Source organism: Pipistrellus hanaki (assembly GCF_964339955.1).
Source record: "Pipistrellus hanaki genome assembly, chromosome: 1".
NCBI classification, from domain to species: Eukaryota; Metazoa; Chordata; class Mammalia; order Chiroptera; family Vespertilionidae; genus Pipistrellus; species Pipistrellus hanaki.
The window spans coordinates 99,681,007-99,695,757 of NC_140503.1; the positions used below are offsets into that span (position 1 = coordinate 99,681,007).

General features: G+C 39.5%; 1 protein-coding gene across 6 annotated transcripts in view; it reads right to left on the reverse strand.

Moving 5' to 3' along the window:
• REC114 (REC114 meiotic recombination protein) overlaps positions 1–14,751 on the reverse strand; it is a 103,402-nt gene that overhangs the window by 44,212 nt on the left and 44,439 nt on the right. For 5 of the 6 annotated variants that reach the window (XM_084906394.1, XM_084906393.1, XM_084906391.1 and 2 more), the window contains exon 2: positions 12,003–12,092. The exons of the other annotated variant lie outside the window; for it this stretch is intronic. In XM_084906394.1, coding sequence (XP_084762520.1) covers positions 12,003–12,092 — 90 coding nt within the window. The remainder of the gene's footprint in view (positions 1–12,002; positions 12,093–14,751) is intronic. 6 annotated transcript variants of the gene reach the window in all.

Here is a 14,751-nt window from a genome sequence, read left to right on the forward strand (position 1 = left end):
TGTAATCACAGAAAACACGATAATTTTAAGAGAAACATCAAAAGTGCTTTATTCAAAGTAAAGTCCATCACTAGCTACACATTTCTCCCATCTTTCAGGTAATTTGTGGATACCATCCCAATAGAACTTTTCTTGTTTTGAGGCAAACTATTCAGAAATCCAATTTTCCACTTCTTCATATGTTTTGAAGTGCTGGTCAGAAAGTGTGTGTGCTGCCAAAACCGTGGTAGAGCATTGGTGTGTGGTCTGAAGGGTCCCAGGTTCGATTCTGGTCAGGGGCATGTATGTTGGTTGTGGGCACATCCCCGGTGGGGGGTGTGCAAGAGGCAGTTGGTCGATGTTTCTCTCTCATCGATGTTTCTAGCTCTTTATCTCTCTCCCTTCCTCTCTGTAAAAAATCAATAAAAATATATTTAAAAATAAAAAATAAAATAAAATATCTAAAAAAAAAAGAAAAGAAAAGAAAAGAAAGTGTGTGTGCTATCGATGGGAACAAGTGGTAATCTGAAGGAGCAAGGTCTGGTGAATACAGCAGGTGGGGTAATATTTCCCAGGCAATATCTTTTAATGGTGTCTTTAACTAGTTTTGAAGTATGTGATGGTGCATTATCATGAAGCAAAATTACTTTGCCCATTCTAGTCTTTTTATGGTCAAAGTGTGGTTCAACTTGATTAATTGTTGTAGGTAGATCAGTATTAATGGTTTCACCTGATTTTAGAAGCTTATACTATACCACACCTTCCTGATCCCACCAAATGCAGAGCATTGTCTTCTTTCCAAAGCGATTTGGCCTTGCAGTCAATGTTAATGATTGATCTGGATCAAACCATGATTTTGTGCATTTGGGATTCTCTAAATAAATCCACTTTTCATCGCCAATCACAATTCGATGCAAAAATGACTTTCTTTCATGCCATTGAAGCAACATTTTTCTGATGACTTTCGGTTTTTCATTTGTCTTTCATTCAGTTGATGTGGCATCCACTTTCCTTTAAAATCTTTCCCATTGCTTGTAAATGATCAGAAATTGTTTGCAGAATAACGTTTAAACTTCCTGCAAGCTGTTTTAGAGTGTGACACACATCCAAAAATGCTTGTAATTGTTGGTCTTCAAACTTTTTCGGTTGACCTGGGCACTCTTTGTCTTTCACATCAAAATCATCACTTTTAAAACTTTTAAACCATCATTCACAAGTATCCTGAGATGGGCTATGTTCACCATAAACTTCCCGAAGTATACAATAACTTTCAGAAGCACTTTTCTTCAAAATAATGAATTAAAACTTTCCACAAAATTTTTTTGGCATGAAATTTGACATTTTTAAGCATAAAAATATCCATGATGTTAACATCTTCAGCAAATTTGACATGTGAAGTTTTGAACCTGGCTGTCAATACAACAAAATAGCATACATATCAAATTGCATATATATCAACATATTTGTAACTTCATTTATTGAAAAAATCTGCATTATTAACTGGTACACCTACCGTGTTTCCCTGAAAATAAGACATCCTCAGAAAATAAGACCTAGCGCATGGAAAGATAAGACATCCCCTGAAAATAAGACCTAGTGCAACTTTGGGAGAAAAAATTAATATAAGACACTGTCTTATTTTTGGGGAAACAGGGTAGTAGTTCTTTGAATTTTTGGTAAAGTTATCCAGACCAGGGCTTTTATTTGCTGGGAGGTTTTTTTAAAAATATATTTCATTGATTTTACACAGAGAGGAATTGAGAGGGATAGAGAGTTAGAAACGTTGATGAGAGAGAAACATCGACCAGTCGCCTCTTGCACCCCCCCACTGGGGATATTCCCGCAACCAAGGTATGTGCCCTTGACTGGCATCGAACCTGGGATCTTTCAGTCCACAGGCAGACGCTCTATCCACTGAGCCAAACCGGTTTCTGCTGCTGGGAGTTTTTTTTTTATTTAATTTTTTAATTTTTTATTACTGTTTCTATTTCATCAATTGATACTGGCCTATTTGGGTTTTCTGATTCTTCCTGATTCACTTTTGAGCATCTTTGCCATCATTATTCTAAACTCTGTGAGATAAATTTATCTCCATTTCATTTATCTCTTCTTCTGGAGAAATTTCTCATTCCTTCACTTGGGTTTTCTTCCTTTGTCTCCTCATTTTGGCTGTCTGTTTGGCCTTGTGACTATGTATTAGATAGATCAGTTATGCCTCTCAATCTCTAGTGCAGGCCAGTGTCAGATGCTGTTTCTGACTAATTAGATCAGGCAAGGATTCACAGACTCCAGAGACCATCTCTGCCTACAGACTGATAGGATTTCATCTTGAATTGCCCTCAGGCAATTGTGCACAGGTGTGACAAGAATTTTTCTCAACAGGATGGGCAATTGTTCTGCCTGGAGGCTTATTGTTCTCAGTCTCTTAATGGGCCTTAGCCACCCCACACTGTAGTCAATATGTTTTCCAACAGGGTGGATCTACTCTTTCCCTCCCAAACAAGGCCACCTGTATAACAAATGTCTGCATGAGAAATATGATCTCCGCATACATCACAGGAGCTCTAACCTGAGAGCCCCCGATCCTGGTTTCTGCTCACACAGCTCTAGTCCATTCCGCCCTCCCTCTGCTGAAGCACAAGGTTATGCCTCTCAATTTTGTGTGTTGGCCCTTTAAGAGGGTGCCTGCATTTCTAGTTATCTCTCCCTGGCAGACAGCAACTCTGCTATTTTCACAGCCAGATGTTATGTGGGTATCCTTCTCAGTTCTGGTGCTTTCTACTGGGGGTGCCAGCATGCAGATTAGGTCCCAGAGTTCTCAATGGCAACCTCCAATAGCTGAGATATCTCTCCAGAATTTCAGTTTCTGTCTGTGGGTGACCGACCATCCCTTTCCTGCCTCCACTCCTCCTACCAGTCTCTATACAGTCTCTCTTCTGTCTTTGTATTTTAAGTACTCAGTAGCTACATATGGCCTATATGTAGCTACTGAGTACATATGGGTATACTGTTCAGTAAAAAAGCAAGCTATAGAACAATGTCTATAATACACTACATTTTGTATAAGAAAGGAAGGGAACATATAATATATATAGTCATGTGCAACAACGTTTTCATTAATAGAGGACTTGGTGGTCCCGTAAGTTATAATGGAGCTGGAAAATCCTTATCACCTAATGGCGTCATAGCCATTGAATATTATAACTCAATACATTATTCATGAGTTTGTGGTGATGTGGTGTAAACAAACCTACTGCACTGCTGGTCACATAAAAGTGCAACACACACAATTGCAGTAGTAGGTTGTGTAAGTGCACTCTGATGTTCACATACAATGAGATCGTCCAATGACACTTTTCTCAGAACAAATCCTGTTAACTAAGCAGCATATGATTGTATTATTATTTGCTTGCATTTACATTAAAAAATGGATCAGTACACAAGAGACTAATAAAAACAGTCATCTGGCCCTAACCAGTTTGGCTCAATAGATAGTGTCAGCCTGTGAACTGAAAGGTCCCAGGTTTGATTCCGGTCAAGGGCATGTACCTTGGTTGTAGGAATATCCCCAGTAGGAGGTGTGCAGGAGGCAGCTCATTGATGTTTCTCTCTCATCAATGTTTCCAGCTCTCTATCCTTCTCCCTTCCTCTCTGTAAAAAATCAATAAAATATATTTTAAAAAATTGTCATCTGTAGTGAATGGGTGTTAACAGTATAGATGGGGACAGGGGTTTTACTGTATGCCTTTTTACATTGCTTTGACTTTTTGAACCACATGCATGTATACAAGGATATTTTTACAAACAAAGATACACATTCCAATATGACACAAACTCAGAGAAGAGGTTGAAGCAAGACCTAAAGAAATGCTAAGACTATGGGAACTCTGTACTATTTTTAAAATTTTTCTGTAAATCTAAAACTATTCTAAAATAAACATTTATTAAAAAGTAAAAGAAATGACAACTCTTGTCCCTTGCCTGATATTACCTCTCCCCATGTCTAGTCCATTTGGGTCCTTTGGGACTTCTTCACTCAGTGATTTCACCGATTTCTCCATGTAAACTTGCCTCATTGGAATGTGACAGTGTTTCTCCACACACGTTGCCACTTCTGCAAGTTGTTGCCTCAGTGAGTGGCATTACACACTAGCCAGTCACCCAAGTGAGCAACCTGGTATCATGCCTGGTTCCTTTTTTCCTCACTCCTCCCCCAATACCAATTAATCCCCAAGGACTTACTATCCTCAAACAGATTTTTCACCTGACCCTTCTCCCCATTTACAGTCATGGCCACATCAGGGTGCACCACTTCTTCCCATAATTACTACAATATATTCCTAACTCCTCCAGGTCCAATTTTTCAATATTCTAACAGAGGATCTTTGTGAAATAAAAATCTGACATAGTCACTCTTTTTCAATGTAGTCATCCCTTCTCGACCCCCATCCTACCCCCACCCTGCCTACAGAAACACCCACAGGATGAAGCCCACTTCCTTCTCTATCATATGACTTCTGCCTTTCATGAGTGATTTCCTTCAGCTCTCATACAAAGTGACTAGAGCCATACTGAACTCCCTGAAGTTCTGCAAACATGTCATGCTCCTCTCACATTGATTTCATTGTAAAGTGTTTTCCTGAAATGCCCTTCCTTTTTCACTCATTTTTCAAAACTCAGCTTTATCTCAACCACTAAAGGCCTGGTGCATGAAATTTGTGCATGGGGTGTGTGTCCCTCCGCCCAGCCTGCACCTTCTGCAATCTAGGACCCCTCGAAGAATGTCCGATTGCCTATTTAGTCCTGATCTTACTGGATCAGCGCTAAACGAGCAGTCAGACATCCCTATCACAATCCAGGATTGCTGGCTCCCAACTGCTTTCCTGCTTGCCTTCCTGATTGCCCCCAACTGCTTCTGCCTGCCAGCCTGACCACCCCCTAACCATTTCCCTGCCAGCCTGATTGATGGCTAACTGCTCCCCTGCCAGCCTGTTTGCCCTAACTGCCCTCCCCTGCAGGCCTGGTCACCCTTAAACTGCCCATCCCTGCAGGCCTGGTCACCCTTAAACTGCCCATCCCTGCAGGCCTGGTCCCCCCCAACTGCTCTCCCCGGCAGGCCTGGGTCCCCCCTAAACTGCCCTTCCCTGCAGGCCCAGTTGCCCCCAACTTCCCTCCTCTGCCGGCCTGGCCACCCTTAACTGCCCTCGTCTGCAGGCTTGATTGCCCACAACTGCCCTCCCTTGCAAGCCTGGTCCCTCCCAACTGCCCTCCCCTTCTGGCCATCTTGTGTCCACATGGGGGCAGGATCTTTGACTACATGGGGGCAGCCATCCTGTGTGTTGGAGTGGTCAATTTGCATATTACTCTTTTATTAGATAGGATTCTTCACAAGGCATAGCCGGCTGACCCCTCGGAAGTCTATGCTCTCACAAGATCTGTTGTATTTACCATGCTTTATTATAACTAGTTATGTGTTTTCCTCCCTGCTTATAATGAGAAGAAATCCCTAGGCAGGGTGAGGCAGGTTCTAAAACATGTCTTATCAACCCTCGAATCCCCAGTATCTATCACAATGTTTAGCAAATGCTACCAGGTCAATTTCAATAACCACTCAGATCAAGACTGTACAGTGGCTATGTAGAAACAACTGTGGCCTTCCTCCCTGACAGAACCTATTACTAGTATTTGAGCCATTTTATGGTTCTTCTTCATCAATTTGTCCAAGCCATTTTGCCTTAGACTTCATATATCTCTTCTCTCTGCCTCAACCCCTTGACTTTTTGCTTAGCCTCTAATCACTGTTCATTTCACCCCTAATCTCAATTAGGTCACCCTGTTACATTTTTCCATAGCACTTGACTTTTTTCTCTTATAGTATCTCTCTCTCTCTCTCTCTTATTTACTTCACATCTGTTTCTTCACTAGGCTATAAGTCCCAGGCAGGCAGGCGCTCTGTCTTTTTTTCTCACTACTGTGTGTGTGTGTGTGTGTGGTGTTTGATACTAGAAGATTATTCATGTTTTGTTGAATAAATGAACTAAAGAATAAAACTCTGTTAAAATGAACAGTATTTCATGCCAGCATTTCTTGAGGGTAATGTGGCCCACCAATTTATTGCCTATCAAATGATGTAGAACATCTTATTTTATTTGATATACACTAATTGTGTTTAGGATTCAGAAAGCACTTTTTCATTCTAATATTTTGGGATTTAGTAAAGAAGTCTGTGTACCTAACCACTTGTCATTCATATATTCCTGGATTTTTAATTATTGCTCTTCCTATCTTTAAAAATCCATTTCATTGAATCTTCTTTAAGGCTATCCATCTGATTAATTCAGTTTAGCTTACCTACTGGCTCTTTTCTAGTCTTTTCTAAATTAGTTAAGTGACCTGTTATGTGATCCCAACAAAATGCTGTGTCTGCCACTACTGACCATCATGAGTTCCTGTCATGGCTGCCCACTGTTCTAGGGGGTAAAAATAGGCACAAAATCTTCCTAAGGGAAGAATACATCAGAATGCCCATGAGTTTCTCCCCTTTGTGTTTAAGATACTGGCTCCCCATCCAGTCAAAAATCACTGCTATAAGAAGCCACCATTAACTGATGAGAATTTGTCATATTCTTTGGAAGTAGAAAAATAGTTGGGAAGAAAAAGAAGGCACAGTACTCTAGGGCAGTGTTTCCCAAAGTGTGGTATGCGTACTTCCAGGGGTACAGGAAGAGTTTGGTGGGGGTACGCGTTGCACTGGAGTTTGGTGAAGATATGCACTGCACCATGCTTAGCTGCACCTAATTCTAAGTTCTCATGAGTATGAGGGGTACTCAGCATTATAGAAGGGGTACACATATGTCAAATGTTTGGGAAACCCTGCTCTAGGGAATACCAAATTATCATCAGACAAAAGACTAGAAACGAATACCAAATAATTATGTCCAGGACAGAGAAATATGAAAGCTAATAGGGTTGAGACTTTCAAGTAGAGAATGGTCAGTAGTGTCAGGGGACTCAGGGGATGGAGTGAAACTAAGGGCTAAAAAGTGTGCACTAAATTCAGCAGTCAGGAGATATATACATTACAATGTCTGTGTGTGTGTCTGACACTCTACCCCTCTTTTCAGCTCCTACTTTATTGCAAACTCCACAAGAGGAAGAACTTTGTTTTCATTTTTGTACAGTGCATGTCTGTTGAATAACAAAAGAAGGCCAATGTCTGGCATCCCCGTTTTCTCCGATCACACACTGACCTATCTTCTTATGCTGTCCATCTCTGGCACAGTGTCCAGAATGCCAAATGATTCCAAGGTGAGGTGCCACACCACATGCTTAAATAAAGAGACCCTCAAGCTTTTGGTTTTTAAGTTTTTGAATTATAAAGTTCAATACTTCATTTTAGTTACCCATGTTCTCCTTGGCTCTTGTTTTCATAAATAATTAATAAAGATAAACAAAGGAAGCCATTTAAAGAAGGGAGAGTCCTGGCTGGTGTGGTTCAGTTGATTGAGTGTTGTCCTGTGCACCGAGAGGTCGCTGGTTCAATTCTGGTCAGGGCGCATACCCTGGCTGTGGGTTCAATCCCTGGTGCATGAGGCAACCAATCAATGTTTCTCTCTCACATCAATGTTTCTCTTTCTCTCATCCTCTCTCTCTAAAAAAATCAGTAAAAACATATATTTTTTAAAGGGAGAAAAATAATGGATGTAGAGATTAGATATAGACAACCTGATGTCCAAGGATGGTGGTAAAAACTACCTGTGCCCCCACCCTCAGCCAGCCCAATTTTCCTTGCTGTAGATTGTCACTGAGCTAGTTTCTTTAATGCTTCAGACACCTCTCACTCACCAGTTAGAGCAGGCCAGAAGGGCATCATGTGGATCACTGGCACTTTGCTAGGTAATTAATTAGCTTTAAAACCATGCCAGATATGATCCTAAGTGCTTTGAAGAAAACATAGCAATTTACTTTTATGGAAAAGATCAAGTGCTCATACTTGCTACAAATATCCTGATTCAGAGGAAACAGCATATGGTTACAAAAATAACTTGATGACTAATCACTTGACAATCCCAAGCCCAGATACCAAAAGGCTTCATGATAAATGAGAGGTGTTTAGGTGCCAGGTGATTTATTTAAAAACTAGAGGCCTGGTGTACAAATTCATGCATGGGTGGGGTCCCTCAGCCTGGCTGGTGATTGGGGCCATTTGCCTAGTACAGGGGGAGGGACTGTGGGAGGTTGGCTGGCCACAGGAGGTTGGCTGGCCATGGGAAATTGGTTTTGGGGACACACTGACCACCAGGGGGTAGCTCCTGCAATGAGCGTCTGCCCCCTGGTGATTAGCACATATTGAAGCTACTAGCTGGTTGTCTAGTCTTAAAAGTTGCTTAGGCTTTTATATATATATAGATTAGATCCTGGCTTAAGCTACAGGGTTCTGCTTCTGACTCACTTTCCCTGGAGCTCAGAGTTTGTTAGGTTCAAATTACACTGAAAACAGGAAAAAAATATCCTGAATAAATGATCTGCTACAGAATATAAAGATAAGATGCAGAGAGAGAAAAAAATAAGCAGGAAAATGGGGTATTTTAAAATTAAATTTTCCATAATCCCAATCAATTGTTATTTATTAAGCTAATAAAAGAGAACAATATTTTAGACAATTAAAATTAGTTTATAGCTGGGTTTGAGGATTAGATTTTTTTAAATTTTATTTTATTTTTTAAGGTATTACACATAGCAGTAAATATATCTCATTCTTTCCCTCATTGACCTTTCCCCAGCCTCCCCTAACCCCTCTTACATGCCATGATCCCACCCCCATGTCATGTATCTACTGGTTGTGCTTATATGAATACATACAAGTCCTTCAGTTGATCTCTTTCCCTCATCCCCAACACTCCCCAAACTTTCCACTGTAATTTTACAATCTATGTGATGCTTTACTGCCTCTGTATCTTTCTTTTTGTTCATCAGGTTATAATGTTCTTTATTTTCCATAAATGAGTGAGATCATGTGGTATTATTCTTTTATTGCCTGGCTTATTTCACTTAGCATAATGCTCTCTAGTTCCTCCCATGCTGCTGTAAATGGCAAGAATTCCTTTTTTTTTTTTTTTTTTATAGCAACGTAGTATTCCATTGAGTAGATGTACCATAATTTTCTAATCCACTCATCTAATGATGAGCATTAAGGCTGTTTCCAATTTATTTCTATTTTTTTTATTTACTATTTTTAAAATTTTAGTTTAGTTTTGATATTAAATGCATCTTTATTGCTCAGATTATTACAATTGTTCATCTTTTCCCTCACCATAGCTCGTCTCCACCCAGTTCCCACCCCACCTCTGCCTTACCTCCCCAACACTGTCCTCATCCATAGGTGTACAATTTTTGTCCAGTCTCTTCCCACACCCCCATACTCTTTTCCCCCTGAGAATTGTCAGTCCACTCCATTTCTATGTCCCTGATTCTATTATATTCACCAGTTTATTCTGTTCCTCAGATTTTTAATTCACTTGATTTTTAGATTCACTTGTTGATAGGTATGTATTTGTTGATCATGATTTTTATTTTTACCTTTTTCTTCTTCTTCCTCTTCTTAAAGAATACCTTTCAACATTCCATATAATACTGGTTTGGTGATGAACTCCTTTATCTGTGAAGTCCCATCAATTCTGAATGATAGCTTTGCTGGGTAGAGTAATCTTGGTTGTAAGTTCTTGCTATTCATCACTTTGAATATTTCTTGCCACTCCCATCTGGCCTGCATAGTTCCTGTTGAGAAATCTGCTGACAATTGTATGGGTGCTCCCTTGCAGGTAACTAACTGTTTTTCTCTTGCTGCTTTAAATATTCTCTCTTTGTCTTTTGCTCTTGGCATTTTAATTATGATTTGTCTTGGTGTGGTCCTTTTTGGATTCCTTTTGTTTGAGGTTCCAGGAAGCTCTTTACTTAACCATCTATTTTGAATGGGTTCTGTGTACTTCCTGGATTTGTAAGTCTATATCTTTTATCAGGTGGGGGAAGGTTTCAGTCATTAATTTTTCTAATAGGTTTTCAGTATCTTGCTCGCTCTCTCTTCTTCTGGCACCCCCACAATTCTGATGTTGGTATGCTTAAAGTTGTCCCAGAGGCTTCTAACATTATCTTCATCTTTTGGATTCTTTTTTCTTTTTTCTTTTCCGATTGAGTGTTTCTCTGTATTTAAAATCTTTGACTTGATTCTTGCGATCCTCTAGTCTGATGTTAGATCTCTGTATAATATTTTTTATTTCAGTCAGTGTATGTTTAATTTCTAGTTGGTCCTTTTTCCTATCCTTGAGGGTCTCGCTAAATTGATCAGCCTTTTCTAGAAAATTCTTGAAAATCTTTATAACCATGGTTTTGAACTCTATATCCAGTCGTTTGCTTTCTTCCATTTCTTTCATTTGTGATTTATTTGTCTCTGCATTTTGGCTGCTTCCCTGAATTGATAGAGTGGCTTTGTGTGCTAGGTGTCCTATAGGGCCCAGTGGCTCAGCATCCCCAGTTACCTGAGGTGGACACTCTTGGTGCACCCTTTTCTGGGCTATGTGCACAGTCTTATTGTAGGTAAGCCTCGATTACTGTTGGTTTCAGTGGGAGGACTTGAGTTCCAGGCCAATTGGCTGTGAGGATCAGCTGTGTCTACACTGGGAGAACTTCTGTGTTGGAGACATTCTTATGGGAAAAGACTTGCAAAGACCTCTGTGCTGAGCTTTGATGGGGCGGAGTCTTAGGGCAGAGCAGACAGCATTGGTTTCCCATCAGCCCTACCCTAATAGTCCCCTGTGTCTCAGTTTCCCGTGGTAATCACTGTAAGCATCTCTGAGAGAAAGCTGCCCTCGGGTTCCATCTGCTGCTAGGCAGTCCAGTTTCTCCCCAAATCAGTCTGGATCCCCAGAGTCTCACCTGGAACTGGAGTTCAGTGCAGTGGGGAGCTTTTGTCTCCCTCCTGCTTGAGAAAGCCTGCCTCATACTCAGTTACCTGTCCTCTAATGCGTGTGTGCCTCGGTACCTCTGCCTTCCGCAGTTCCTCTGAGACTTAGTGTGCTTTTCTCTTTCCTGACAGTCCAGTTTCACTCTGTATGAGTCTGGGCCCCCAGAATCTCGCCCGAAACTGGAGTTCAGTGAAGTCCGGAGCTTCTGTCTCCCTCCAGCTTGAAAATGGCCAGCTGCACCCTCAGTTGCCAGTCCTCTTTGTGCACGTGTCTCAGTACCTCTGCCTCCTGCAGCTCCTCTGAGTCTCAGTGTACTTTTCTTTTTCTTTCTAGTTGTTGAATTTCCACTCAGCCAGCCTTCCTGTGGTTCTGGATGATGTTCATTTTGTCTTAGTTGTAGTTTTGAAATTGTGCAAGGGAGCAGTTTAGGTGTTTATCTATGCCACTATCTTAGTTTCTCCTATATTTCCTTTCTTTTTGGTTGGAAGTTGATAATTGTTTTCTTTCTGCAACCGTTTTGTTTCTAATGAAATACCAATTCAAGCATAAACTTTCAAGAAAGATGATTCTTTTTATTCTCCTTTTTATATTTCTTCATTACAAAAATTTCCCACAATATATGTGCATATTTGTAATAAAGAACAATGCATGTTTATCAAATTAGAGTTTTATAGAGATCTATACCAAGCAATAATAGCATGCTTAACGTTTTCTTCTAGCTTTTTCTTTGAATCTCTCTTTATGCTCATTAGCCTATATGAAAAACTCTCTACATATTTCTCTATAAATATAGCCTGTTTTCAACCCAATCTCTCCAGTTAAGATTCCTTTATAATACTGGTTCATCTCAATCATTTAATCCACTTTGCCTCCCAAGAAAATTTAGGGAAGGCAATATTTAGTATGGTCTTTATTTCGCAGTGTAATAGAATATTCAATAAATGCTTATTTGTTGAACCTGATGGAGTTCAGTGAGAATGAAGAAGTTTGAATATACAGAAATTAATGTAAAACTATGCAGATACAAATATTTGCATATTAAACTATATGCATAAAACCTACCAGAAGTGTTTGTCCTTGGGAAATGAAGAAATGACCTGATATAACTATGGTGAGAACAAGATATCCAGATTCTTCATTGGAGTAAAAAACCTTAATAAAGAGAGAAAAGTATGTATAAGGCAATATATTTTTGTAATACTAACAAACATAATACCAATAACCAAACTATATTCTCACATTAATCTTCCTACCCTGAATGTTTCCTTTCTTCCCATTTAATCTGTAATTATTCTAGAGTTTCAAGTTTATCCTCATATAGGGGCTTAATATCCGAGCTTCTTAAAAGTGTAACTTTTTGAAACAAAATACTAGATTGAGAATCAAATGTAAGGTCTGGCCACAACCGGTTTGGCTCAGCGGATAGAGTGTCGGTCTACGGACAGAAGGGTCCCGGGTTTGATTCCAGTCAAGGGCATGTACCTTGGTTGTGGGCACATCCCCAGTAGGGGGTGTGCAAGAGGCAGCTGATCGATGACTCTCATCGATGTTTCTAGCTCTCTATCCCTCTCTCTTCCTCTCTGTAAAAAATCAATAAAATATATATTTTTTAAAAATGTAAGGTCTGCAAAAATCACTTTTCAGTTACATTTTAATAAATCATTACTTATCTTTCAGCCTCAATTTCCTTTCTGTAAAATGAGGACAATGTCTTACAGGGGTGCTGAGAGATTTCAGAGTCTCAGTTTTTTCAGATATACAATCCATATTTCATAATTTCACAAAAACAGATGCTTTCCTTTAGATGTGCTTTAATTTGTCAGTGTCACCCTTAAAATATGGTGACCCAAACTGACCATAATACTTTTGGTATGGTCTAATTATCTCCCATTACTTGCAGTAACATTGCCTATCAAAAGGAGATAAGCCCTAACTGGTTTGGCTCAGTGGATAGAGCATCGACCTGTGGACTCAAAGGTCCCAGGTTTGATTTCAGTCAAGGGCATGTACCTTGGTTGCAGGCACATAGCACGGAATGTGCAGGAGGCAGTTGATCAATGTTTCTCTCTCATTGATGTCTCTAACTCTCTATGCCTCTCCCTTCCTCTCTGTAAAAAATCAATTATACATATATTTATATTTATAATTTACTTAATTATACATAAATATATGTATAATTTATATAATTATACATATATTTATATTAAGAGTGATCTTAGATCAATCAAGCTTTCAGAAATTGCATCATCTATGTTGGTATATAGTATTTTCACTTTCTTCATCTGAACCTAAATATAAGACCTTGCATTTAATCCCTGTTAAATTTACCTGGTTAAATTTTGTCTACAGTTGTGGAGTTGAGGCAATTAAATACAAATGTCAAGGATGACATAACTGATATATAATAACAAAAGCGTAAGTGCTAATTAGACTGGACAGCCGAACAACCTTCCAAATGTCCTTCTGGATGACCTTCCAGACGAAACTGGGCTGCAAAGGCCGAGGCAAGCCACCGTGACTGCAAGGGCCGAGCCCCATGCATGAATTTCATGCACCAGGTCGCTAGTAGGTACTTAAGAGAGGGATTTGGGCCGAAACTGGTTTGGCTCAGTGGTAGAGCATTGGTCTGCGGACTGAAAGGTCCCAGGTTCGATTCCGGTCAAGGGCATGTACCTGAGTTTCGGGCACATCTCCAGTAGGGGGTGTGAAAGAGGCAGCTGGTCGACGTTTCTCTCTCATCGACATTTCTAGGTCTCTATCGCTCTCCCTTCCTCTCTGTAAAAAATCAATAAAATATATTTTTAAAAAAAGAGAGAGGGATTTGGGTCTAAAGGGACTACTCTGAATAAGCAGCTTTGATATCATTAATACTAGTAAACATCCTTATAAAAGTACTAAGAAATTATTGACTCACATTAAGGCTCAAAGTTCAAATAATGAACACATATCTAACTCAACTTAAATATAACTTCATAAGATTACTGAATTTTATTGACAATGTTCTATCTTATAGTTTCATATGTGAGGTTTGGAGTTTTAATGCCATATTTAAACTCAAGAGCATCTACCAACTTTTTTCTAATTCATTTTAAATTCCAAACTTAGAAATCAAATAACATTCTAGATGTCAAGGTGGAGTATGTTAAGCCCTGCACTATTCCTACTATTGTTTTTCTGCCTCTTTCCTAGTATCAGAAACTCAGAGATCATCTTTCTTATCCAGACATTTTCTATATGGGCAGTCATATCTGGAGGAAAGACAGTAGATAACTTATTGAAAAATATCTTTCCCAACAGTGAAAAATGGTTGAAGGCCATTATGAGACTGAGAATAGTAATTAGCCTCCAGGCAGAAGCAATTGTCCCACCCTGCTGAAAAAAAAAAAAAAAAAAACACAAAAAAACAAAACAAAACAAAAAAAAACTCTAGCCATCTCTGCCGACAACTGCCTCAGGGAAATTCAAGACAAAATCCTATCAGTCAGGAGAGAGAGGGGCAGTCTCCGGAGGCTTTGAATTTTGCCTGATCTAAATTAGTCAGAGCATTTGACACTGTCCTAAACTAGAAATTGATGTGTAGCAGATCTACCTAATACATAGTCTCAAAACCAAACAGGCATCCAAATGAGGAGACAAAGAAACAACCCCGAAATGAAAGAACTAAAGAATTCTACAGAAGAAGAGATAAATGAAATGGAGATAAGAAATTTATCTAATATAGAGTTCAGAATAATGGAGGTAAAGATGCTCAACAGTATGAGAAAAGATATAGTAACTATAAAACAGAAATAAATAAAGAACACTTTAGAAG